This window comes from Danio aesculapii, chromosome 20 (genome assembly GCF_903798145.1).
Source record: "Danio aesculapii chromosome 20, fDanAes4.1, whole genome shotgun sequence".
In the NCBI taxonomy this organism is placed as follows: domain Eukaryota; kingdom Metazoa; phylum Chordata; class Actinopteri; order Cypriniformes; family Danionidae; genus Danio; species Danio aesculapii.
In genome coordinates this window covers 3,661,186-3,688,533 of record NC_079454.1, presented here as the reverse complement: position 1 = coordinate 3,688,533, position 27,348 = coordinate 3,661,186, and the positions used below count along the sequence as shown (strand labels likewise).

General features: G+C 37.6%; 1 protein-coding gene across 2 annotated transcripts in view; it reads right to left on the bottom strand.

Moving 5' to 3' along the window:
- Positions 1 to 8,664: 8,664 nt before the first annotated feature.
- Positions 8,665 to 27,348, bottom strand: part of cep170bb (centrosomal protein 170Bb) — a 28,172-nt gene continuing 9,488 nt past the window's right edge. Inside the window, exons 6-20 of one of the 2 annotated variants that reach the window (XM_056445595.1) lie at positions 27,153 to 27,267; positions 24,540 to 24,653; positions 23,961 to 24,455; positions 18,617 to 19,716; positions 16,419 to 16,595; positions 16,170 to 16,296; positions 14,365 to 16,053; positions 13,734 to 13,965; positions 13,459 to 13,618; positions 13,117 to 13,155; positions 12,548 to 12,679; positions 12,294 to 12,382; positions 9,662 to 9,755; positions 9,532 to 9,583; positions 8,665 to 9,450 (exon numbers count right to left, since the gene is read on the bottom strand). In XM_056445595.1, coding sequence (XP_056301570.1) covers positions 9,278 to 9,450; positions 9,532 to 9,583; positions 9,662 to 9,755; positions 12,294 to 12,382; positions 12,548 to 12,679; positions 13,117 to 13,155; positions 13,459 to 13,618; positions 13,734 to 13,965; positions 14,365 to 16,053; positions 16,170 to 16,296; positions 16,419 to 16,595; positions 18,617 to 19,716; positions 23,961 to 24,455; positions 24,540 to 24,653; positions 27,153 to 27,267 — 4,788 coding nt within the window. In that variant the 3' untranslated portion in view covers positions 8,665 to 9,277. Of the gene's footprint in view, positions 9,451 to 9,531; positions 9,584 to 9,661; positions 9,756 to 12,293; positions 12,383 to 12,407; positions 12,680 to 13,116; positions 13,156 to 13,458; positions 13,619 to 13,733; positions 13,966 to 14,364; positions 16,054 to 16,169; positions 16,297 to 16,418; positions 16,596 to 18,616; positions 19,717 to 23,960; positions 24,456 to 24,539; positions 24,654 to 27,152; positions 27,268 to 27,348 lie in introns of those variants that run through there. The other variant, XM_056445594.1, reaches the window with a different exon arrangement.

Genomic DNA, 27,348 nt, shown 5'->3' with positions numbered 1-27,348 from the left:
TCTTCTTGGTGTTCTTCATCAGCTTGATTTACTACTCGTGCACACATCATTAAGGACATTTCAGATGGCAAGTGGTGCTTTTGCATTGTAAGGGATATTTGATGATGGGTTGTTGAACTATTAGAAAACAATGCACGGCCTAAGCATATTGGCTGTTATATCATGGCTGTGCATTATTTTCTAATAACTCATGGAGTCAATTTTTTTAATGATGCTTTATGGTTACCACACCTAAAGACATCATTCAGATGATGTAATTCAACACATTTGCAGTGGAAATGTACATTTGACTAGTCTTATCTGTACCATCGTTTTATGTTTTACTCCTCTGAGCAGCTCTCATTATCTGTGACAAAGCTGTGGTGAATGTGTTGTAGGGACCAGCAGACCAGTGTCATCATCTATATATTTATGCAGCAGTCATGATCATTTAAAATAACACTTTTTATTATTGAATTAATATTGAATTTATTTAGTTAATATCAATCCATTCATATTAATACAAGTAAACGATGTCACGCAGTTGAAAATGGTTGGTAATCTTAATTATCTCATATATGTCAATACTGCCTCTGTGTTTTTTTTTGTTATTAAAATAATAAGTGCAGTAGAGTGCAAGTATGCTTGAGGCCTGGGTAAACGAGTACGCTTGCAGAGTTTCTAGTTTGTTGTCCCATTTTCCCTAATCCAGAGAAGATTACTGGTTCCCCCTTTCCAACCTCCAAGATCTCTACATCTTCAGAGTTAAGGCCGGGTTTTTTCTTTTTCTTTTTTGTAAATAATCCCGAATGATTGTAGCATGTCATATTGCATGAACATGGCTGCCATGTCACAGTGTAAGATCTCAGCTGTCATAAGTCTGAACGACAATGAGACGCACCAATCACGGAAGAAAACGCCCCCGGAGTTTGACGTCATCCACCCGTGAGATTTTCAGTATCCTGAGTTCTGAAACGATTCCTCACGGCAAACGTAAACAATCTGTAGCGGCAATCTTGCACACGGCATGTCTCAATAATGAAACCAGGAAGAAAAAAATAGTTTTGACATTTCCACGCGATCGTTTGAATTGTCGCATGGATTGCGTCATCAAATTCTGAGTTCATATTAGTTATTGGATAGACGCTCATCGCAGCTGTGGTCACACTGCAGGAAAGTGTCTGAAGTCTTCTGACACTTCCAGAACTTCATCAGAGGAAAAATCTGATCACAATGGTCATCAAGCGGCTTTCTGTGAACCAGTCAAATCAACAATCGAAGATCAAAAATTTTAGCCTAGGATTTCTGGAGTCTTTGTGGATTTTCCAAATTTGTCTCACACTGTGAGCAGGGCTCAAGGAAAAGGGCTCAGATAATCAGACTCAGCCCACTTTCTCTTTGAAATGTTGCCCTCTGGCCTGTGCTACAGAGCACTGTGCACCAAAACAGCCATACACAAGAACAGTTTTTCCTCCAAGACCACCTTTAATTAGCACATACGCACTCTGTATATTGGATTTTTTAATATTTTTGTATCTTCAATACATTTGTTCTCTATGTACTGGAACCTCCTATCACTAAGACAAAATCTTTGAGTGTGCAAACAGACTTGGCAATAAAGCGCTTTCTGATTCTGATCTGCCTCAAATCACAATATATTATGAAGATGCTAAGCAAATCAGTCAAAAGAACAATAACCGCTGTTTCATATAGAATTGATATTGATACTGATATTATAATTTTGTAGGACTCAAATGGACCATTGCATGTTCAAAAATTGATGGAGATCTGAGTCGAAAATTAAGAAGTTTTATTTTGAATGCAAGAAGTTAGAGAATACAAGTTCTGCGCCAGAGAGGTGTAATATCAATTTCGCACACTATCTAACCCTCAACCCTATTGACTTATATGGTGTTGTCTTGACAGTTTGACCATTCAGCAACCAGATATTCCTCTTCCTGGTGTCTGTGTATCTTCTCTTGACAGTTCACCTTTTAAGGCAGATGTTTCAGAGCAGGTACACACACCTCATACGTCCTATCATTCTCAGACCTTTCTGCATTCTCCATCCACCCCCACCCGATAACAGGATGCGCTGTTCTCTATGATTTGGGTAAGCTAAATTGGCTGTAGTGTATGAGTGTGTTTTCCAATGCTGGGTTGCAGCTGCAAGGGTATCCACCGTGTAAAACATGCTGGATAAGTTGATGGTTCATTCCACTGTGATGCTGTTCACACCAGACGCGGCATGCGCGAATAAATCATGCTATTCGCACATAAATAGACGCCATGAATATTTTGAAATGACTTCATTCGCTCATCAAATCCGTCATTCGCTCATCGGGGATCCGTCCTCCTTACTTTTAGAGACAGACCATTTAGAAACATGTGATTAATAATTATATGAACATATGATCTCACCCCCACCCCCCATTTTGAAAATGTATGCCCCTGCCCTCGGGGCACCAACTCCAGGCGCTACATCATTATTACGCCCCTACAAGGGCAAGCTGCTCCTGATTGGTTAACGCAGTGCAAATGTCCTCTAAAGTTCAGATTTTCCAACTCAAGCAAATTGCACGTTAAGCGCATCAAACACGCAAAACCCTCAATCGCTTTACTCCAGTGAATCGCGTCATTCACGCCGCCCCATTTGCACGAAACGCGTCGCAGGATGTCTATTCGCATCTTTGCATTGACTTAACATCTAAATCACTCGCGCTTGATGATTCATCCACATCTGGTGTGAACGCACCATTAGTGCTGTATCCTGAATGTCTGATTTAAACAGCATAGATGCATGTGTCAAATGTGGCTGTAATACCTGTCATCACAAGTCAATTTTCCACAAGATCCAAACATTTGGAAGTTGATTCTTATTTTAGCAATTCATGTAGACTTCCTAAGCCAAGATTCAAACTTCAATTTGTTCAGATTCCTATGAACATAAATATGCAATAAATGATCCAAATTACAAAGCGTTTTGTTATTGTAGGAAAAAAAAACAAAAGATCATTCAGTTCTAAAATATAAAGACGAGTAAGGACACCTTTGGTACTTAACTTTATAAAGTTAAGGGCACAGATGGCACAAGGGCAATCATTTCAAAATAATTGTTTTATTTGCATTTGTGACATCCAACAAAACATTCATAACACTCATCCAAACATAAAGCAAAGTGTTTGATGAGCTGCTAAACCATTCAACAAATATACAATCATTTCCTCAGTGCAGATATTAAGAAACAGTTTTCAATTGACCTGACCAACAGGATGGCAGACTTTTTAAACAAACAAACAAATAAATAAATAAATACATACATTAAATGGAAGGAATTACAGACGCAACACTTTACAATAATATCATGGTGTCACTTGCTAAATAAAGTAATGTGTTGAATGGTCCCTGGTAGAGATAAGAATGTTGTAGTTGATAATTCACTGCACATTCACATTGTTGCCAACAGAAGGTACTGGTTGCCAAACGTTTCTATACTGGCCAGTTTCAAACTAAAAATGGCTAGGGCAAGATAGGGAAAGATGTGCCCCCTAACATGAACCATATGCTATTTCCTCAGACAATTATAAGAATATGGCGCTAAATCATATTTGACTTGAGTCATTAATATAAAGCCCACTTTCGATTAAATATTTATCAATGCATTAATATTAACCACTTATGTTTGAAATGAAGATATGTTCAAAATATTATTTTCCCCAAACTCCCTCATAAACAAAAGCACAGGTATTTTACAACAGATTGATAACTTTTCATTTCCTGTGAAATAAATTATATTATTTAACCTCATAACAGTTCTGACTTACTAAATATCACCATAAGGGGACATCTTACCATACTATGGTTTTAATATATATTTGTTTTGTTTTACAGTTGCTAACCAGCATTGTTGAATACCGAAGCCACATTTTCAAAACTTCACACATTGAGCGAGACCGAAATCTATACTGAACAAAACATTTTCATTGCTTTGAGACGAAATGGAATGAGAACCTGTTTTGTCATTCACGCTCCACAACACACTATATATATATACTGTATATTTCAGCACATTTTTGAAAATCTACAAATAGTTAAAAACACATTCAAATTAGAATGATGCTAAATTTCAAAACATTTTATGGCAATTATTAAAAAAAAAGTAAAGTAAAAAACATTCCAAGGTAATTGCAACTTCACCTGAAAGCCTACTCGTGTTTACTCTCATTATTTACTACTATATTTTAGTAAAAGGAAGCTTGAGCTGATCTTTGGAAAAATGGATTGTAAATAAGAAAGATTGATGGGTGGAAAAGTAGACGAATGGTGCGAGAGTGTTTGGAGGACAATGGAGCAAAGGACCAAAAAAAGCAGGAATCTTTGAATAGATACAGTCAGGGGTACAAATTATTGACCATGTTGTAAACCATGGTCTGTCTTTAAGAGAAGCTGGTTTTGATGAACAATACTATTACGCAGCTCCTGAAAATTGGCTAACTTCTGTAAGTAGCCATGTTTCCATCCAAAGATGCAAATTAAATGTGTGCGCAAAACTGGAATATCCAACACAATCTCACGGCAATTCATAACTTTTTGATTTAGTGGCTAATTTGTACGATCTAATTTGTAAGATTTAGTACGATTTGCTCATCCCCCAATGACGGTTGGGTTTAGGGGTGGGGTTAGGTGCCACGCCTCCTTTTTAAAATCGTACAATTTCGTACGACTGAACTCGTACGAATTAGCCACTAAACTGACAAAACGTAAAATACTTACGTTTTCTCATGAGATCAGGCTGGAATATCGCATAAAAGACATGTGAATAAAGCAGCGTTTCCATCCAATCAAGTCAAAGAGAACAAAATAATCACTTCCTGATTAACTGGCGCCAAATATCTATGGTAAAAACAGAATTTGCTGTGGTAGGAGAAACTGTGTGAATCTTTTTCTTTATTTAGTAAATGACTTGCGCCTCGTAATAACAGACACGTAATGAACACAGATGCTCTTGACAGTTCTGGAGCTCATTAATAATATAATTACTATATTAATAATACTGACCAAAACAGAATTTCAGATGTTTTACAGTGTGCTCAGCCTGCTGGTTTGTCCATTCACACACATTTTTATCATCACATGATCTCTTATAACATAATCACATGACTTTTTTAATGCGCATACTGGAACTTGCTTGCTAAAAGTGTTTCCATCGTAGTTTGTAGTTTTTCTTATCGAATAAAAAGTTTATCTCTCAGTTATGCTCATACGTTTTTATGCGCATCTTGGCATTTCCATCAACCATTTTTTATGTACATATCCAAAATGCGCATAAAAGTAGGTGGATGGAAATATAGCTAGTATAACCAACATAGTCTGCTGCAGGCCCTCAGACTCACACATGTTTCAGAACACTAGTCCAGGCACCATATATGGATTATATGTACAATATAATTATATGTACAGTATTTATTAACAATGTGGGTCTGCAGCTCGATATTTTTGACTTGCGAAACCATGAAGACATTTGTGAGAGAAGATTCAGAACATAGTTATTTTGATGCAGATCCTGAACTGTATCCTTTTGAACTGGAGTACATGGAATTTTGCATATATTCAATTAAATTCAATTCACCTTTATTTGTATAGCGCTTATACAATGTAGATTGTGTCAAAGCAGCTTCACATAAAAGGTCATAGTAAATAGTAAATAGGAACAGTGTAATTCAGTTTGAAGTGTTTAAGTTCAGTTCAGTTGAGCTCAGTTCAGTGTGGTTTAATAATCACTACTGAGAGTCCAAATATTGAAGGGCAAATCCAACGATGCACAGCTCTATAGATCCCAAACCATGCAAGCCAGTGGCGACAGCGGAGAGGGAAAAAAACTTCATTAATGGCGGAAGTGAAGAAAAAAACCTTGAGAGAAACCAGATTCAGTTGGGCACGATCATTTTAATTTCTCCGCTGGCCAAACGTCTCGTGCAGAGCTGCAGTCTCATATAAAGTCTATCTAAATTTTTATTTATGAATAATTTTCAGATGCTGAGTAATTTCACTGCGACTGGTACGACAGTAAATTTCCTTGATTATTACACCAGAGTCAGTAGTCTCTAGCCATATCGGCCTAGAAAATATCCGCTTTTCATTTTCCATCAGCCTTCGTACACAACGTAACTACAGAAAAGTCAAGCTTTAAATGATCAAAACTCTTTGGTCATTTTTGAGCGAGATACTAATGGTCTCATCTGATTCAAGGATCTATGCTAAGCTACGTTAAAAGGGCTCCCGCCAGACCCAGAGCTGAATGGATTCAGAAATTGTAAATCTCAACTTTTCAACTCGAGTGGAGTTGTAATTTAGTCTAATTCCGGAAAAAAAGTAAATCTAGTTGCATTAATAGTACAAACATTCTGACAAAACAACAGGTGAGATAAGCATCCTTTGGTTATAGTGCAACTATCTATTACAGTACATTAGATTGGCTAGATTTTCAGACATTGCGGTACATCATTTGTTTTGTTTCAGGATCCGAAGGTCTTCTATCTACCTTGCAGATTAGAGAAGGTTAAAGCTGTTTCACAAAACATGGCAAGATATATTTTTCACAAATACAGCACTATTTAATGATAAACTACAGCATTTCTGATTCATCTCTCATTACATATGCTTTAGTACAATCAATGAAGTGAAAAGATGTTATTCTATAATATAAATACTGATTAATTTGACATAAATCAAAGCTTAAAAATGTTTCGCCAAGATTCATGTTAGCAATGCACACTGAAACGTTTAGAAATGTGGGTTCGGTATTAAATGATGCTTGTTCGCAGCTGATAAAAATGAACATGTGCAGTTTATTTATTCGTAACACACTCTCGTGAAACTTCAACATAATGAAAACATTCAAAATCACGATATAAAAAATACATGGCTAATGCACAATAGTTCTCTCCAGTGATAGCTCTTTGTCATTCCAAACCCTAAAAATGAATCACTTTGTTGCATACAATCATAAAAGCATATGTTATATTTGGGCCTGACGAAAGTAACCCATTTCTCAAGTTTTGAATCTGTAGCACACATGAAGAATACTTCACATCATCACACAAGTCTACTATCATCTAGCACTCGCTTACACATGTAAACTCAAACATCCCAACACACAAGGCATGGGGTAGTTACACAAAAAAAACAAGCATTAACAGCTGGCAGTAGCTCATGATTCACAGGTGCTTTCCATTTATTCACTTTAAATTGATTTGTGGAACCAGTGTCAGTAGCTATGTTTCCATCCAAAAATGCGAATGAACTTTATGCGCAAAACTGGATTGAACAAGATGTTTAGACATTAAAAAAGCAAGCGATTGCTCCATGTTTTAAATTTCTGTTCAGAGAGGTCGTGTTTTGATCCTCGATTGGTCTCATGCAGTCATGTGATGCGATTTCGAGTTCACCAAGCTTGAACTTTGCACCGCAGCGACCTGCGAAACTTGACGCATGACCTTGCGTTTCTGGTCTGCCGCATTCGCGTCTATAGGGAGAAAACCCCAGTTTGACCGCAGCTTTTCATAAAATATTTTCATTTTAAAAAGTATTCTTAACTGGTAACTAAATGTATCTCTTGGTTAGTTATAAAAGTGAATAAACCTCAGGCTGAAGTAACCGTAAATTCATGTCTGTAGAGTTAACTAAGCCTTTCAGTTGTGCTGCTGCCTTTCTGGACTGCATGCAGAATCTGATGCATTTAAAGAAAGCTCCACACTCTTCCGCAGTGCATATTCTGAGTTTGCATTTCATTGTCTTTATTAATTTTAAGGGCTACTGAATGTTTTTGTGTAAGTGAGATGAGTACATGTTCAGATTTAAGCTAGATCTACAGTAAGTCATGTTTACTCATCATACACAACGTATCTATACTTGCTCCTGTTTTCATAACACAGGGATAGAAGACCTGTATATATATAAAAATATTTCCCAAAGGATGTTTAACAGAGCAAGGAAATTTTCACAGTATGTCTGATAATATTTTTTCTTCTGGAGAAAGTCTTATTTGTTTATTTCGGCTAGAATGAAAGCAGTTTTTAATTTTTAAAAAAACATTTTAAGGTCAATATTATTAGCCCCTTTAAGCTATTTTTTTGATAGTCTACAAAACAAACCATCGTTATACAATAACTTGCCTAATTACCCTAACCTGCCTAATTAACCTAATTAACCTAGTTAAGCCTTTAAATGTCGCTTTAAGCTGTATAGAAGTGTCTTGAAAAATATCTAGTCAAATATTATTTACTGTCATCATGGCAAAGATACAATAAGTCGGTTATTAGAAATGAGATTTTAAAACTATTATGTTAAGAAATGTGTTGAAAAAAATCTGCTCTCCGTTAAACAGAACTTTAACAGGGGGGCTAATAACTCAGGGGGGCTAACAATTCTGACGTTTTATATATATATATATATATATATATATATATATATATATATATGTGTGTGTGTGTGTGTGTGTGTGTGTGTGTGTGTGTGTGTGTGTGTGTGTGTGTGTGTGTGTGTGTGTGTGTGTGTGTATATATATATATATATATATATATATATATATATATATATATATATATATATATATATATATATATATATATATATATATGTATGTGTGTGTGTGTGTAGTTTTATACTACAAAATTCAATTTCCAAAGCTTAAATAACTGGAAAACACCCATTAAATCACAACAGGACACAACTACAGAAAACTGTTAATTAACCGTTTTTTTGCATTGTATGATCACAATTCAGCCTTAATTATAATTTATGCCAAATATTGATTACTTTTTATCTTGCTATATCTGTGAATTAGTAGTCATTTTCTCAAAACTAAAAAGATTCAGTTATCAACTATTAACTGACTGCCTTAAACAAATGATTTGTTCTGCAAAGCAAGCTAACGGCTGTGCCATGTACTGTGTACTCAGCCTTTTGTCATGCTGTAGGTTTGTAGCAGCCAAGTGCATTACATGATTGACAATGACCATGGTTCGAATGCTACAATAATACCAGTGGGAACTGGTACGGTAATACAGCAACACAATACTGACTGATTCACTCAATCATGAATGACAACATGGTATTCATGACAATCTTTCAAGTAAGCCACTGATTACAGATATTGAAATGTTTACTGCCTACTTTAGCTTAAAGTGTGTCCAGTCTTGAAAAAAACAAACATGTGATGCATATTAGCACCACATATAGTCTTCCAATAATTTACAAATATACTTTTCGAGTCTCCAAAGAGATTTGCAGATATTACCTATACATATCGCCCTCCCCCAGAACCTCTGGGACCTTGCTTAGCACTTGCATTGGCATTGGTAGAAGAGGAGCTGGTAAACTCCTTGGGAGCAGACTTGATCTTTCCCCCAGGAGAAGTTACCTTTGGGGGCATCTTGAGGATCCCACCAGGCTCAACAATAGTGTTGATCACTAAGATATGACAAAGATAAAACACAAATGTATGCAGGGAAATGCCAGAATGTGTAGGATTGTTGATAGTAATAAACTTACCCTCCAGTTGTCTCTGGACCCTTCGCAGTTCTTGAAGAATAGATGAAATTTCCTTTTTGGAAAACAAGAAAGTATGTAAATAAATAAAGGTATTTCCTTTGCAATTGCCATAAACCAGGAATGAACTTACCTTATTAGATGTCTTAATGATTGGAACTTCATTTTCCGCATTAATTTTTGCCTCTATTTCCTCCCAGACCTCGGTTTTATTATGAAACAGAACTCTAAAACAGACATAATATTTATTATTAAATAGTGTTATTAAATAGTGTTATTAAATAGCGTATATGCTAATTCTCTACTACAATTTGGCAAAGTCAATCTTTATCATATACATACTTTTTATTTTCATTTTGGTGCAATTTTTACTAGTTAATTTCTTGCAGAAGATTCTGGTAAATGACCATTAAAATGCACTTCTGTACTGGAAATTAGCTTGGAAACCAGTCACTTTAAACAACTTAATTTTCTACACAACATCCAAGCAAGCAAAGTTGTTGTATCGTAACCCAAATCACTAACTTTGAAAAATTGTGTGGAAACCAGCTTTAATATTAGTTTAATACTACAGCTGACTTCAGTCACACACTCTTAACCCAAAAAGTTGACTATTTACCCCATTGCCTTTAACCACTTTATGTTTTTATACAAGCTGAAACTAAACAGCCCAATTGAATCAACATCCCACTTAGAAATGTTGTGCACTTTAAACCCAAATAGTTGACTTTACTGGAAAATTGTGCAGAAACAAGCTTTAACATTAGTCTGACTTCAGCCTTAGGTAAAATCTATTGAAATTAAAACACATTAAATCTGTCAAAATCTCAGCAGAGGATCTTAAAACAACTCCACAGACAACATTAGCGCCTTTAATTAATAACCTCTTTGACTTTATTTCTGTCAGACGTCTACAAAAGTTCAATTTTAGTTGGTTTATTAATAATTTGAGATTTCAGAAGTCACCACTGTGGCGAAGAGTAATTTCTTTACTTGGGACTTTGCACTGTAATATAAGCTTTAGTTACATTACTGTCACTGTGTGTTATAACAACATAAAAACAATCTATTTGATTTTATTTATTTGTCAAATTAAAGTGTGGTTCGTTGGTATAGTCATTGATTTTTAATGTATAATAATGGTGTTAATTACACTTTACTGATAGCAAAATGAGAGCTAGCAGTACTTATCATTGATATAGCTATCGAAACTTAGTACCGATTGATTACCAATTATGTTGGTGCCTAAACAGTGTCGACCTCGATACCCAACCTTCTAGATAAGTGCTGTATGATTCTCCCACTGCAGCATGAAGCACATCACCCTTGTAGAGATTCATAAGCTGATTCTTGATGATATCAAGTGAAATCAACATAACATTGTCATCATAATACAAGATTAAAGTCCCCCCTCCCCTCTCCCCTGACGGCCTGCACTCACACTGCATTTTTACGTCCCAAGCCTGAGCACGCTTACGTCATCAATGAGTATGTTTACATGGACACCAATAATTCGATTTTAGTGCGATTAAGAAAATACTCTGATTAAGAGTCTACCATGTAAACAGCTATTTTGTTTCTTTTTGATTAATTTAACACGATTAAGGTCATAATCGAACTAAAGAGAAATCAAATTGCAACACGTGCAGTATGCCGATTTTAGCATTATTGAAGTGCATTACAGACATGTAAACACATTAATTGAACTATTACCGTCATGTAGGACTTTTTGTCGCATTTTGCGACAGGATAGTCCACACATTTGTCAGGGGGGGCATGCATGTAATGTTCCAGAATGAAAGTGAAAGTGCCAAACTGTAGTTAAAGTCGACAAAATAGGAATGAAACACCCGAAATTACATGAAACTCCGGAGGAAATGCGGATAGTGTGGTGACGCGATGACGTTAATCGAATTATGTGCTACAACATGTCAAATGGGATTATGAAAGGAACATTCAAAAATCAACGCATGTAAATGCCTTAATCTTATTATTGTCTTAATTAGATTAAGGCAAATAATTTGATTACTGATGTCCATGTAAACGTAGTCACTGATGTGACTATTTAGTTTAACAGAAAGAGAAGCGCTCTCGTTCACTACAATGAAGATTGCTTTAGTTATATTGTTTTGTATTATTTTGAAATTTGCTGAACAGATCAACTGCTTTTGACGCTCATAAATTGGCATAAAAGTCATTGTGCTGCACATATTAGGAAGTTTGCTGAAGGTTCAGCTGAAGTGCAGCAAGGGGTTTGCAACTTTGATAAACTCTGACAATTCATTGAAAAGTACAAATCGAATAATAAATCCATCTGAAACTGCCCCTTAAAAGTAACACAGCATCTCCAGTTTTATGCTCGAGCCCAACCAAACTGATCTGGCCCACCTCTTTCAACCAGTCTGGGCCGGCCAATCAAATTACGGCTGTGACTGAAGTCTAAATTAGTGTATAAATGATCCTTTTTCATCCAAAAAAACCCCCAAAATGTTCATTCTGAACTATTATCTATCTAAAAGAAATCATTTGGATGTGCCTTTGCTTAATGGGATGTTAATTCAACTAGAGTTGTTTAGTATCACCTGGTGTACAATCTTTGATTTGTTTAATGAAACTGGTTTCCATGCAGTTTTCTGGTCATTTCAACTAGTTGGTTTACAGTACAGTTATCCACAACACACCAAAATCATCACAAATTTTGATGCCAATTACATTTTTATGGAAACCCCTAAACAATTTCCAATAGAAAATATTTCACTTCATACTTCATTTTCTCAGCTAGTTGCTCCGTGTTCTCCCTGATAGCCTGTGAGAGCTGGGAAACTGGATTCAACATCAGATTGTCCAGTATTACCTGTTATCAAAAAAAGAGTCAAAGGTTAAAAACGACGTAACTGTGGTTTATTTATACAGTATCTGAAAAACACTGCATTTGGTCATGCAGGTTGTAACACCCTCAGTATTTGACTAATGGATCAGATTAATAATGTAATGAGCAAAAAATTTGACCAAATTTGACCTCTTCACGGTTCCAGGGACGCCGTCTGGAACTGTCATGGTCGTTCATATTTGAGTCCTGGTCTATTGGACTAGTTGAGCCTGGAGGAACCTTTTGATAGTTCAAACTTGCCTCGGGTATATGCTGTACCAGCTGCAGATTAATCAGGGATGGGAAAGCACTAGTAAGAACACGTGGACATCACAAGTTACCAAGTTAAATTTGATGTTATAAAACAAACATCTCTGAGCTCAGCATACAGTGGAAGCTTCGGAGATAAAACTGGGAGGTATATGTATGGTCATGCTACTTCAGTTGTGAACAGCAAACTCTGATAAGTTCACAGTCAGTATAGCAACTTTTATGGAAAATCTTCAAATACGAACATACAGCATTTAGAGGTGAGTAGTTGGAATTTCCATGCATTAGGGAATTCCCACAAGCAAATAAAACAGTGAGGCAGCAGTTTCAATGACAGGTTTCAAAGGTGGACATCAGACAGCTGTTAGTACAATGATATTGGCTCACAGAAAACAAGCCATGTTTAATTTTGTGCACCACTTGGTGATAATGAGAGATGAACTCAGCACCTGAGGTAACAGGAAACTCTGTAATGATGCATATGGTCTCTGCACAAAAGAGAAAATATAACAAAACATACAAGTTGAACAAAAAAAACTTCTGTCTTTGTCTTTTTTGGGACAAAATATAACTATCATGAGGTGTCCCGAGATACCTTGACATAACTCCAAACCAAACATGCCTGGTTACTACTGACTTCAGTGTTTTTATCTACAATTTTCTTATCATTGTGCTAATGAGGAAAATCTCAAGACGTGCTTCATACTGAAAGTTGTTGGAATGGTATACATGGTATTGGAATGGTATATGATGGAAAGCCATTTAACTAAGCAAGCAAACTTTTATCTCACCTCCTCTCTGGTTGAGATAGTGGATGCAGGGGTATTGGGCATGGAGACTGGGGAAGTGGTAGCTCCTATGCCTGAGGATGCCTGGGAATCACCATCGCCTGCTACATCATGGATTTCACGAGCAAGAATGGCAAGATCTTTAGCAAGATCTTGACTCAGCCTAAATAATTAAAATATAACAGGTCATAAGATATGCATGCACTCACTAATTCTAAAGATTATTACACTACAAAACCAAAAAATGCAGTAACAAAACTAGTAAGAATAATAATAACCTGGCAATCTCTGCACTATGAGTTGACCAGTTCTGGAAGTGTTCGTTCTGAGTTTCATCCTCTTCTGTTTCCAAAGAGCCACATTTTAGCCTCATTTGAGCGGTCTTCTGTGGTGTCTGTGTCTGAGTTGAAGCTGATGCATGGGACCGTTTTTGTTTACAGTTGGTCTTAGTCTCAAACTCTTCCTCTGAGGTAGAGGAATAGTCAGAATCCCTTTGTCTACGGTGGGAGCCTTTAGTTGTAAACAAAAAGGCACATCAAAATTTCTAAAAAATGTACATTGGTAATTTACAACAAAAGGTACTATTTTGTCAGTAATAATGATAAACAATCTCCATTTTGAAAGATCCAGCATAAACCAACATGGATTTCCATGTCAGTCAGGCTGTTTAAAGTTAAAAACTGTCATTTCCAGGTTGTATTTTAGTTTCATTTCTTTTTAATAAACCTATGATTAGTTACTACAACTTGTTAACTTCTTTATAAATGTAAAAATTCCTTTTGAGAGAAACAAACTTTTAGCATCCTACGCTGGCTAACCATTCAAAGCAAGTAATACCTTAAGCGTGTTCTGAGTGATTTTTCAAAAGAGATGTGGTCTTGTAAGGAAAATAAACTGACTAATACCTACCAGCTGTGCTACTGTGTTTAACTTGGTTAGAATGGGTACGAGAGGAGGAGTGTTTCCCAGCTGCTGCAGTCCCTTTGCTGTTAGCATGCCTCGCCTCACTTGAAGCACCTTTCCTTGCACTGCTACTTGCTTCTGAGGTACGGTTAGAAATGCCATGCTTACTTGAAGTTGACTCATTGTCACTTGGAACAGTGAAGGACCTTGTGCGTTTCCGAGGCATGGCAAGAATGTCTAGCCTTGAGAGTTTTTTTGATTCTGTCTTACTGTGCTCAGAACTTGGAGATGCGCGGTCTGTCTCTGCGCTCTCATTATCTGAGGCCTCACCTAGTCGAGCTCGGCGGAGCATGGAGGCACGTGTTGGTCTTGGGGCTGAAAGACTGTTGGATCTGGTCAGCACCTGATGGCTTCCTTTGGTCACCTTATTGGGGTCCTCCTTCTGCAGGGGAGCAGTGATTTTTTTACGGTTGTTTGGCCGTGAACTTGACTCATGGTCAGAAGCAACCGCTTCAGGCCATGGCTGCTGACCATGCTGATTATCTGAAAGGTCTAAAGAACCACGGTTGCCAGCACTTCGACGAAGCTGGAGTCGACGACTTAGTTCAGCTTTACTGGTATTATCTGCAGAGGCATGATTTTTGCGTTTCTCTGACAGTCGTTCACGAGCTGTGGGTTGTCGTGCTTTGTGTTTTGCAGGTAAACCAGATGATGATTTCTCCTTACCCGTGTCATTTGCAGACGTGTGCTTCTTAAGTGAACTGACAGGGGCATTTTTACTGCTGACCATGCTTACAGTACTGGCAGTATCCACATCTGAGTCACCAGAAAAGGAGTCTTCTTGTGCAGGAGAGCTTCCTTTTTTTGATCGTTGATTACATCCAGGCAACTTCTCTTCTGGTGCCAAGGATTTCTCTGCTTCCTTAAGAAAGGTTAATGTATCTTGAAGTGTCTCCTCTGTATCCAAGCTTCGCAAAGCAGGATGACTAGAGATATGTGGCAGTTTCTTGACTTGAATGTTTTCACTTGGCCTGTCTTTGGTAAAACTCTCCTGTCGAACAAATGAGGTTGAACTTTCTTTGGTGGGCACCACATCCCTGTTATGTGTTTGAAGATCTGGGGCTGATGAGTTGGGTTTTACTGGACGTCTAGACTCATGGCCACTCAAATGTCGTATCAAGACAGTAGTTGGAGGTATCTTGAAAGCAGAGTCTTTTTCTGGCTGTGAAAGAACTGGACTTTTGGACACATCAGACTTGGATAAACCATCCTCAGAGCCGATATAAAATGAAGTGGGTTTGGGAGTGGGTTGTGGCATCTCTCTCAGCTCTCTGGAATGGTTTACATTTTCTGAAGATGGGTGTCTTGTAGTTCCTCGTTTTCCTTGGCTCCTACCACTTCTATCAAGAATAGAGCTATCATCTGAACGGCTGGTGTCACTCAGGCTGTCTGGGTCCACATCATCTTGGACACGTAGCCTCTGAGTGTTGTCTTGCTGCTGTGGCATTCTGGAACCTTTCTCTGGTGGCTCATGGTCAAAGTTTGTTTCATGACGGATTAAGATACTAGGGGTTGTGTTTTCTAGTTTTTCTCCAGGAGGAACCTGAGGAAGTAGCCGTCTAGTCCTGGAACTTTGACTTCCCTCTGATTCTGAGATATCCAAGCATTGACCAATAATTAATGTCACTCTGTCATCTACAAAATTAGAAAAATGAAATGTATTATTATTTTGTGGGCTTGTCTATGATGAAACCCAATTGTATATAATATCCTCTTGCTCAACAACTACTAATGGTTTTGAATTAATATACCTCTTTCTGCAGGTCCACTTTGGGGTGGAACTGGTACAGATCCTTGTGTAGCCCCAGGATCACTATAAGTGTCTGCAAGGCTGGCCCAACGTGAAACCCATTTAGGCCCTACTACACCAGCATGTGCCTAAATTACAAAAGGTATGTTTTACATTGAGTACATTAATTGTTTACTCTTCACTGACACAATTGGAGCTATGTTTCAATAAAGAATGGCCCAGTTGCCTTAGCAGTACATAATTGCAATACCTGCAATGAGATGACCTGGTCCCTGCCATGGCCTAATGATGGTGTTGACATCACATCAGCTGCATTACTGTGGCTTTGACTAAAGAATAGCTGCTCGTTGTCCCCATCATCAATCACAGGCCTATAAACTCCAACAGTCTGACCACTGTATTCCGGCGCATCTAAAACACCAAATACCTGTGAAATGTCAACAGATGTGATTTCTCAAATACTGTCCTCCTCTCTTTGGACCACATAATGGCAACCCACAGCAGCATTTAAAAAAAAAGGTTATTGTAGTCTATATCAGTGGTTTTCAACCTGTGGGCCACAGCCCCATCCCCCAAGTGGGTCGTAAGGATATTTCAGGGGGCTGTTATTACAAGACATAACATTGTTAATATATGTAACAATGTCAACTCATTATTTGATGTATTATAACAAGAAATAAATAATTAATTGGTGCTTTGTGTTAACTATTTAATTTTACAGATTTGTTAAATAACCAACTAATTTAAAAATGTGTTTTACCTCAATAAATGGCTGTCAACAGGCCCAGTGCTCTAGCTCTCTACCAGTTCTGACTGCTCGTCTAACTTTTTTTAGATTAGATTAGATTAGATTAGATTCAACTTTATTGCCATTACACATGTACAAGTACAAGGAAACGAAATGCAGTTTAGGTCTAACCAGCAGTGCAATAGCAGCAAGTGCAGGATACAGGTATAAGTTATAAAGTGCAGTTATAGAAAAACTATGGTAATATTTACAGATGGATGTACTATCAACATTATATACAGGTTGTATTAGCTATGAACAGATTTACAATAAATGAATATATGTACAGGATACTATTAATAGCAGAAGTGTGCAGATAGATAAACATAATTACAAATGTCCATGTGCAGAGGGTATGTCCAGTTCAAATAAGTGAATCAGTGCAACTTGAGATCTGCACTTGCATAACCAGATGAAACTGGGACAATTGATGTGTGAATGATGGTGCAGCCAAATTGGGTATATGTAAGAATAAAAAAGGCAAATAAACTGGTATTTATGTGACTTAACTGAATTGTTTTTAGTTTATTGTCTTAACTCTGTAAAGGAACCCTTTCACGGTTCCCCTTGTCATTAATAAAACATATCTGCAGCTAAGCATAAGAACAATGAAAAAAATCAAACTATTGCATTATATTGATGAATCACGCCTTTAAATAAGCCTAGAATAATCAGAGCAAAACTAGATTTATCTAACTATTTATAACAAAAATGTCTTATAAACTCAGCAGAAAAACTCAGAACAAAAATAAAAGTTAAGAAGTCAAGGGTAAGAGCCCAACTAAACCATTCCCTTACCCCCCTTAGGTGTTACAAAACACCTAAACCTCTGTTAATACTCAGTAAGAACTGTGTGAAAATCAGTCCGGTCGGTAATAAGTGAATCTGCTGATTCTGATTGTGGAGTTGTTTAAGGATCCTCTGCTTAAACTGAAGGTGTTTTATTTTCTTTTAGTAGTTATTTTATTTAATGCTATAACTGAAGTCACTGTTTGTGTTTATTGTTTCTCTTTGTGAATGAGTGAAAGTGTGCTTTACAAACCCAGACTTCAAATGATCAAATGACTGCAAAGTGTTAAAAACTCCGAGCACTGTAAATTCAGTTTACTGCTGTTGCCAACTTTCTCTGAAACAAAAAGAGTCTCCAGAGCACAATTTTTTTTCACAGAATATTACTGTTTTAGTGAAAAAAAAGTATTTTACTATAAAATCTGGCCATTTTTACTGCATTTTTACAGTGTACCTATTCATTGATTGCTGATTTGCTTAAAGTGTCAGAGTCTTTCTGGCCTTGTTGACTTGTTATATACATTTTATGTTTATTCAAACTATTAGCAGTTTATTCAATAAAGACAATTCTGAGTAAATTACCAACCTGCAAAATAGTGGATTCATTAAACAACTTTAGGGGGCCGCAGACACAAAAAAGGTTGGAAACCACTTGTCTAGACAACTAAAACAAATAGTATAATGCACCACAAAATACAAAGTATCACAAATACAGAGTTGTCCATTCTTAAAATTACTAATTGCTAATTTTTCTGTATAATAAACTCAAACAGCAGAACATGTTAAACAACTACACACTACTGATATAATCTGATTTATACCAATGGTAATATAGTCATATCTCTTCCAGAACACAAAGAAAAAAGTATTACCTGGTCAATCATACTTCTAGCTTCTTCTACTTCCTTATCTTGTGACTCAGTCTCAATTGTGTAGGTACCAGCATCACTCAGACTGTCTTCCTCTTCGGTTCGCGTCACCCTTGTTGCCTTAGTTTCAACACAACTAACTACCTGTGGTGAAACTTGGGGAACCGATGAGCAGACTGGGGAGGCACTAAAAACTGGACTCCTTCCAGGGATGTGGGAAGGGGCCGAGACGGGCGTTGATGCTGAGAGTAGAGACTGGGGTAATGCAGAGTGCTGGCATGGAGAAGATGGATATGATACAGATACGTGTCCAGAGGTCTCTGCCGGGGAGGATGAAGGAGTGTGTGATGGGGACATCATCACTGGTGGAGCAGACTTAGGTGGCAAAAAATTATTTCCTGTATCCTTGGAGAATTCTTCCGTAAATTCCTGAGCTAGTCTAGAATTTTTGCCCATACTTCCAAAAGGCTTTATGGTGATAGTTGGTGAGGAGCGAGAGGAGATCCCTAATAGGGATGAGCTGCTCCCAGTGTCTTCTGTCTTCTCCCTTTTCAGTGAGCTTGATCGCTGTGAACCTCCATGGCTCGCTCCTTTCAGGGGAACAGTGATTTGCTGGGTTGGAGGAACATGTCCATGCACAGAGGCGGGTCTTTCTCCATGAGCCAGACCTTTGCGCCTCTCTAGTTTGGCCTTCAGTGCAGAGTAGGAGTCCGCATGCACAGAATTGTGGGTAAAGGATTGCGATCGCTTCTTTCTGGGATTATCATCAAAAAACTCTATAATGAAGGCCTGTTGAGTGTGAGGCTCAGTGTGACTGGGCTCGACCTCTGTCCGAGGAGGAGAGGAGCCTTCTTGGATGGGAGGATCTTCACCTTCATCGAGCTTTCCTTGGTGGTGTTTGTGTTGTGAGAGTGCTTGAGGATGATGAGATTTTTGTGATAAGACAGACTGCTGGGACAAAAGTGATTCTGATGGTTCGGATGTCTTTGATTGAGTTGACTGGTATGACTGTACTGATTGCATGGAATGATGTGACTTGCTGCATTTTTCTTTCATCACAGGGTCTTCAGAATCACTCTGGGTTCCGTCGTCATGATGGTGTCCTATTAAGTTTACAGGTGGATTTTATTTTATTAATGCATTAATTATACCAAGCATTACATTCATTCAGGGTTCCCACTAGGGCTGCACGATATTGGAAATATCATTGTGATATTTTGCTTTGCTGCAGTACATATTGCGATTAAAAATTTCACTTCATGATTTGAACAGCTCTTTTGGGAAAGATTTCATTAGTTTAGATCGACTGGGGAGATCAAGTTTTTTTCCATGCAGTGCATCTGCTTAAAATAAAAAAATTACAAGCAAAAATATATAAATGAACATTCCTTTAGGGTTTTCTGGGAAGTCTGACCATATCACAGAAGCATATTCTAACCAAGAACAGAAATTGTACAATCAAATGTAAAAGAACATGGTCATCATTGTATATAAAAAAATAAATAAATTATATATATATATATATATATATATATATATATATCATTCATTCATTTTCTTTTCGGTTTAGTCCCTTTATTAATCTGGGGTCGCCACAGCAGAATGAACCGCCAACTTATCCAGCACATGTTTTACACAGTGGATGCCCTTCCAGCTGCAACCCATCACTGGGAAACACCCATGCACTCTTATTCACACACATACACTACAAACAATTTTTTTTAGCTTCCCCAATTCACCAGTACTGCATGTCTTTGGAATTGTGGGGGAAACCGGAGCAAACCCACACGAACATGGGGAGTACATGCAAACTCCACACAGAAATTGCCAACTGACCCAGCCGAGGCTCGAACCAGCGACCTTCTTGCTGCGAGGCGACAGCACTACCTACTGCGCCACCACGTCGCTTTTATTTATTAATATCTTTTTCTTTTAATCTTTTTTATTTTTAATCAATAACCTGCCAATACATGCACACCACGTTTTTACAGTACAGGAAAAATATCTGGTTATTTCTTTGTGGTAACGTCAATCGCAAGCATACACAGTTCACTCAGAGATGTCCCATTTATTGAGCTGCACCTGCAGTGCTAATTAAACAATGAGAAAATTAGACAGATCATTCTCCTCTCAAATTTTTAGATGTGTTCCACCTGTCATTTGGTAGCACAAGATGAGAATACTTTTTTTAAATAGTTCTGGGACAGGAAAAGGTAAAATTTTCTACACTAGACATGCCTTGGCTGAACGCACATGAAGGATGCTTAATTCCTTTTCAAACATGCATTCACTGAGCTTGGGCATTCCTAAATTTAACATGAAAAGCTTCCAAAACATATAAATAATGAAGCATAGATTGTAGCAGATAAAACCAAAATAAGAATGAAATATGTTTAAATATACATAAAGTGTTTTCTATGGGAGGAAACAGCTCACGTGTTGCATTCTTGGGCTCATTAAGCCATGTTTGTTCATGTCACACGTTTTAGAATGTCCTGCCAGAGGGAATCGCTGTAATGGGAAAAAATTTTGTAAAATAATACCTAAATGTGTCTGTCGGGTTATTATTGAGAGTAATTATTATTAATGACATTATTTTGATAAAGGAAAATTATTTATATGTTTACAGGACCACACAACATGCAAGTAAATGAAGTCTCTGCTTCCAGGACAGAGAACTGTTTGTCAAAAACTCACTAGCCAATCAGAGAAGACCATTGTTAAACCCACCCCCACAATAGGTTTGTTGCTGAACACCTAATGTAAATTAGCAAAGTGCAAACAAAATCTTAAAAAAAAAGCAAAAACACTGGCAGAACCAGAGCAGCCCACTACATTCAATCAAAATGCTACTCATCTGTGCAGACCCTTGAATATGTTTACTAACTTCTTTTCTATAAAAGCACAAAAGCCATACATAGGAAATAATGACAGTTGACAAATTAAAAACAAAAAAAAAATATCTATTTATAATTTTAATAAAATTATAATTCACACTGGAAGTCCATCTTGTGTGTTTTGAGGGAGCTAAATAATGGACATAACAAAATCTGCCTGCTGACGCACACAGTTAATGTTGACTAACAAAATAAAGCTAAATAATAAAAGCAATGTGTCAGGAACCCTTAAAAATTAAAGCATTTAACTCAAGAGTAAAACATCAAAACATAGCTTAAAGATTTTAGAATCTTCAGTTAATCAAATGAACTTAAACGATTAAAAAATGCAACAAATATTTATTTGGGCCCTGACCACAAAACCAAATAAAAAAATATATATATCATTAGTTTTGCTCAAGTTGCACACTAATTTGATTATGTATAAATATCATTATAACTATATCGTATAAATATAATTATAACTTATAATGCTACATCATGCTGACGATCAAAAACAAAAGGACACGATATCACAGGCGATTGTCTTCTGACATAGTGCACCTGAAAAAACATTAATGACACTCCTCATAGAGCTTGAGAAGCATACAGTTCTTTACGATCTATATAATTTGTAACATAAAGACATGCAGGTTAAGGAAACAGCATGGGAGGAAGATGCCGTGGGTGCAAATGAAAGGTAAAGATAAAAGTGTATTTATATAGACAGGTAACTAGATAGAGCAGGCAGAGAAAGATTGATCTGTGCAACAGCTGTCAATCTGCTGCACACTGCAGATGCAGCCAGTGTACAGGCAAACGCATGCATGCTGCTTATGCTCTCCATAATGCTCTGTGCATGCACTGCTCACGCTCTGCTCGTCTGTCCAAAAAAAATCCATCTTACTTTCAGAGCATCACAGACCACAGCACCGTCAATTAATTACGCAGAAAAAACGATAGGCTGCTAAGCGTTTTATGGGCCAATACAGATCATAAGAAGATAAACAGCCTGGCCTAAAAAGTATGTCGGCCCCAGTGGGAAACTGTACGGTCTGCCAGATGGCCTGTCCGCCCCTGAATGCGTTATTATCACAAAGCACATTCAGACAAAGCCTATTTGAACATTTTAACATGATTTTTCTAATTTTATTGTATAATAGATTTGAAAAGTTTTGTTTATTTAGATCAGGGGTGTCCAAACTCGGTCCTGGAGGGCCGGTGTCCTGCAGATTTTAGCTCCAACTTGCCTCAACACACCTGCACGGATGTTTCTAGAATGCCTAGTAAGTGCTTGATTAGCTAGCCCAGGTGTGTCTGATTGGGGTTGGAACTAAACTTTGCAGGACACCGGCCCTCCAGGACCGAGCTTGGACATGCCTGATGTAGATCATTTAGTCATTCATCAAAAATGATGCAGTTGGTGGTAAACCAGTGGTCCTCAACCACCGGGATCAATTGGTACCGGGCTGCACAAAAAATCGTTAATGATGTCTGTTTTATTTATTCTCTGAGTCTGAACGATCTTTTATTTTGATAAGTCTTTTATTTTGAAAAGTGGCCATATTCTCTTGCTTCCATCTCGGTCATTTGAGTGCCCAAATTTAACCCTCAAGCAGCAAAATGAGTAAGAAACAGATGGCTTTGGAAAGTTTCTTTGCTTATCGAAAATGGCCCAGTGAAGGACACGGAAATTGCCAAGAAATGGATCTGCAACACGTTTGTCAACAAATCAGATGAATCCACCATGTCTGTGCAAGAAGATCAACTGCTGGAGATCGCAAATGACGGTGGCCTTTTAGGGGCCGTTCGCTTTTTGTGTCTTTTCTAGAGTTCGTGCAAGTTCGTTATTTCCAATGGAGATGCGCGGCTTGTGCACACAAGGGGAGTGACACGCTCGCGCCTTCCAGACGCAGCCAGTTGAATGATTCCCTCGAGCGCACCGCGAGCCATGTGACGAACTAACCGATCAGCTTAAAGCTTGTATGGAATACACACATTTCGGAAGACTAATTATCTCACAGAACACCCAAACACTGCAGTGCTTTGCAATTTTCTTCATAAATAAAATTTGTATCAGAGTGACAGCACTGTTTTGTCAGCTTGTCATCCTCTGAGAAAATGGTTGCTGGTCGTCTAGCAACCTACAACCTACAAAACAGCGCTCCCCTCCACACCCCCTCCCCCTAGGCCACGACAAAAATCGCTAGCAAAATACAGGAGGGACTGGTCAAGCATGGAGCGGACAAAAAACAAGCAGTAAACAGTATTTTAAAAGGTACAATGTGGTGACTGTATTTGATTGCTGATTGAGAAGTGAGAAAGATATGCCTGATATTCCATGACTTGGATAAACTATATAGACTTTGATTATCTGAAACGGACCATGATAATCCAGAAATTCTGTGACCTGTGGGAACCCTGTGCATCAGTCTCACAGTAAAAGCATTTTAACGGAAGATGTCTCTTACCTTTGAGTGTCCGAATATGCATCGCCAAGTCACTCTTAGTGCTGTATACGTCCTCACAGGGTGTCCTCCTGCACATCATGCTGACATCACTCTGCACAAGCCAATCTGCCACCTTGCTCTCGGCTGACAATACCTCTGTGGGAGTGGCTGCCAAAGTTTTACCGGGCTGCTGCTGTTTGCTACGTTGACGGGACGAGAACTTGGTCACATGATCTTTGATTTTAATCTTGCCTGGCATGCAATCATCAAACTCGATAGTAAAAGAAGCGTGACTTTGGACAACTGGAGGTGTAGAGATCAGAGAAACATTTGTATCTTTGGTTGGGATGTCAATCAAGTCTGTCGTTGGGGACTTGTGTTGCACGTGAAACTCCTTGGTTGGAATTTCAAAATAGCTGGGCTCTCTGTTGTACAGGTAGGTTGACTTTGCCTGACCATCATGGATCTCCTGAAGGTTAAAATCATCCTCGGCTGTGTGGATCTCCTTGGTTAGGTCTGTCAACAGACACATTCACAAAATGTTATTAAAACGATAGTCCATAAATATGAAAGTGGCTGTACAGAAGGACAAGTGCTTACCTGAATGATTGTCACTTGACCTTCGTACTTCACTGTTTTCCATGTTCCCAGAGTCCTCCTCACCCCACCATGATGGCTGGCCATACAATGGTGTTGGTCGGGGTACAGGGGACTCTGAAGAGGAATAAATACACATGTAAACAAGGAAAGATTAAGAGAGGCTTTGTGGAATGAGAGAGATTGACTTAGTTCACATACTAATCTCAATGTCTCAAACAAAAACAATTATTGAACACTTCTCTTCATCACTGTCGGAAGACCTGAAATGCTCTCGCATAAGATTACTGTACAGCAAAATATATAAACATTCTTCTTTATTTCAAACAACCAGCTCATTCATTCATTTTTCTTCGGTTTAGTTTCTATTTCAGAGGTCGGCACAGCGGAATGAACCACCAACTCTTCCAGCATATGTTTTACGCATCGGATGCCCTTCCAGCCGCAACCCAGTATTGGGAAACACCCATACACACTCATTCACACACACACACACACACACGCTATATACAGTTTAGTTTATCCAATTCACCTGTACTGCATGTCTTTGGACTGTGGGGAAAACCGGAGCACCCGGAGGAAACCAACGCCAAGTATACTGGACCAAACAACCAGTAAACTGGACAAATTTCCTAAACAAATGACTTTTTACTTTATATAAAAAAGAAAAAAAAAAACTTTGTATACCTTATGATTTACACCTTATGACCAGTCAGTATGTTTTATGAGTACAGCTCAGATGTTCTGGAAAATATGTATGCTTCAAATGTATGCTGTGAAAATGCTGGGTTTCACACAATTCCTTCATGTTGTCCCAACACAAATCAATTAAGTAAAACTTTAAGTTTTACAAATTTAAGTGAACTAAACATAAAACAATTAAGAATTATGTTGATTCGGCTCATTTTAAATTAGTAACAACAAGCAGCAAAATCATTTTGAGTGTATGTCACTGTGTAAACAGTGTTTTCAACAATTCAATTTGTAATTAAAAAACAAACATGGCGAAATTCACTAGTTTTTCAGACACTGCTATATGTGTATGGATGAATTGTTTAGCACTTGACTTAATAGACTGTGTGGTTCATGAGCCATGTTGTAAGCCAGAAAAGACCAATATTAATAAAGTACCAGCAGCTAGACTTCAGCCCTTCTCGCATTGTGCAATTTCAGCCACAATATAAGATGTCCAAGACAAATTTGGGAAATCCTAAAAAATTGTTTGACATGTTCACCAACAGCCACCTAATGGCCACTACGATCAGATTTCCCTGCAATCAAGTTCTGGCAGTGTCAGAAGATTTCAGACTCTTTACAGTGTAATTCAGCTGTAATGAGCGTCAAACCAAGAACCGATCGGAGCAATGAATTTGACACAATTAACGACTAATGACAAAACAGTTTTTTCTGATATTATTATTGAGGCAGGCTGTGAGCAAAATCATTGCTACTTTAAGCATTACTGAATACAAAGTTCTATAATAAACAGAGTTGTGTGTAATGCATTCCACAGTAACGTGTTAATGTATTCTAGTAACATTTTTGGGGGACGCAGTAATGTAATGAATTATATTACAATTTTAATATATATGTGTATGTGTATGTGTATATATATATATATATATATATATATATATATATATATATATATATATATATATATATATATATATATATATATATATATATATAATATTTTTATTATATTTTTAAATTTGTGTCATTTGATTACAGTTACTAAAGTCAGTGTCATTTCATTGTTTTCTGCTGAAACAACAGTTATTGAGCATTCACTTTTAAATAGCTGGAGAACGTGAGCTGAAATAATGCTGAAATGGCTGCTGAGGGGAGAGTGGTTGCTTCTACAAGTGCAAATACAGACATTACTTTGATTTCATTGAGCGTAAAAACAAACTGTGAAATGCAGTCTATGTCCAGAAATTTCTTCTGCTTTTAACTCAACCAGCAACAGAAATCAGTCTGCAACAGTACTCCTAAACAGGCTAAATTGGATTTTTGAGCAGGATTGAGAATGAAGGTAACTTCTGAAAATGTGAAGAGAAGTGTAGCTGCTTATCGGGCCGTTCACATATTGCGTCTTGTGTGTATGAAAATTCGTTATTTCCAAATGAGGTTGTTTGACATGTCTACCGACTGCTGCTGAACGGCCACTATGATCAGATTTCTGTTAGCAAAATCATTGCCGTGAGGTATGATATCAAAATGGGATAGTGAAAGTGTCACGAATGGATGATGTCAATCTCCGGGTGAGCTTTTTGCATGTTTGGGAAATTTTGATAGTCGTTCAGTCTGATATTATGAATAGTGATATCTTATAGTGTGACATGTTCATGCAATCTGACATGCTACAATCGTTTAGGATTATTAAAATCGCACAGTGTGAGTGGGGCTTAAAAAGCAAAGATTATCTTTCATAGATTACACCAAAAACTCAGCGGTGAGAGATTACCCAATAAACCAACCTACTGTTTTGAAATCTATCAGATAAACAGAGATTAACAATGTTTGAACATAACCTACCAACTCCTTTGTTATAGTTAATATAATCTTTATCTTTTCGATAGCATTCTCAGTCTGTCTTTATATCATTCTTACCTGTGAGACTCTTACGATCGGAGCGCTCTAATTTACACTTTTCTTCTTGCACATTCTGCTGTTTTCCCTCTTCAGATTTTATGCCCATCTGTAGCTGACTGGTGTACTTCTCATGCTGGCACAGCAGGGGCAGGCAACCAAAAGATTATAAATATATACTACATAAAGAAAAAAGGTTTTTACATGAGAGAGAGAA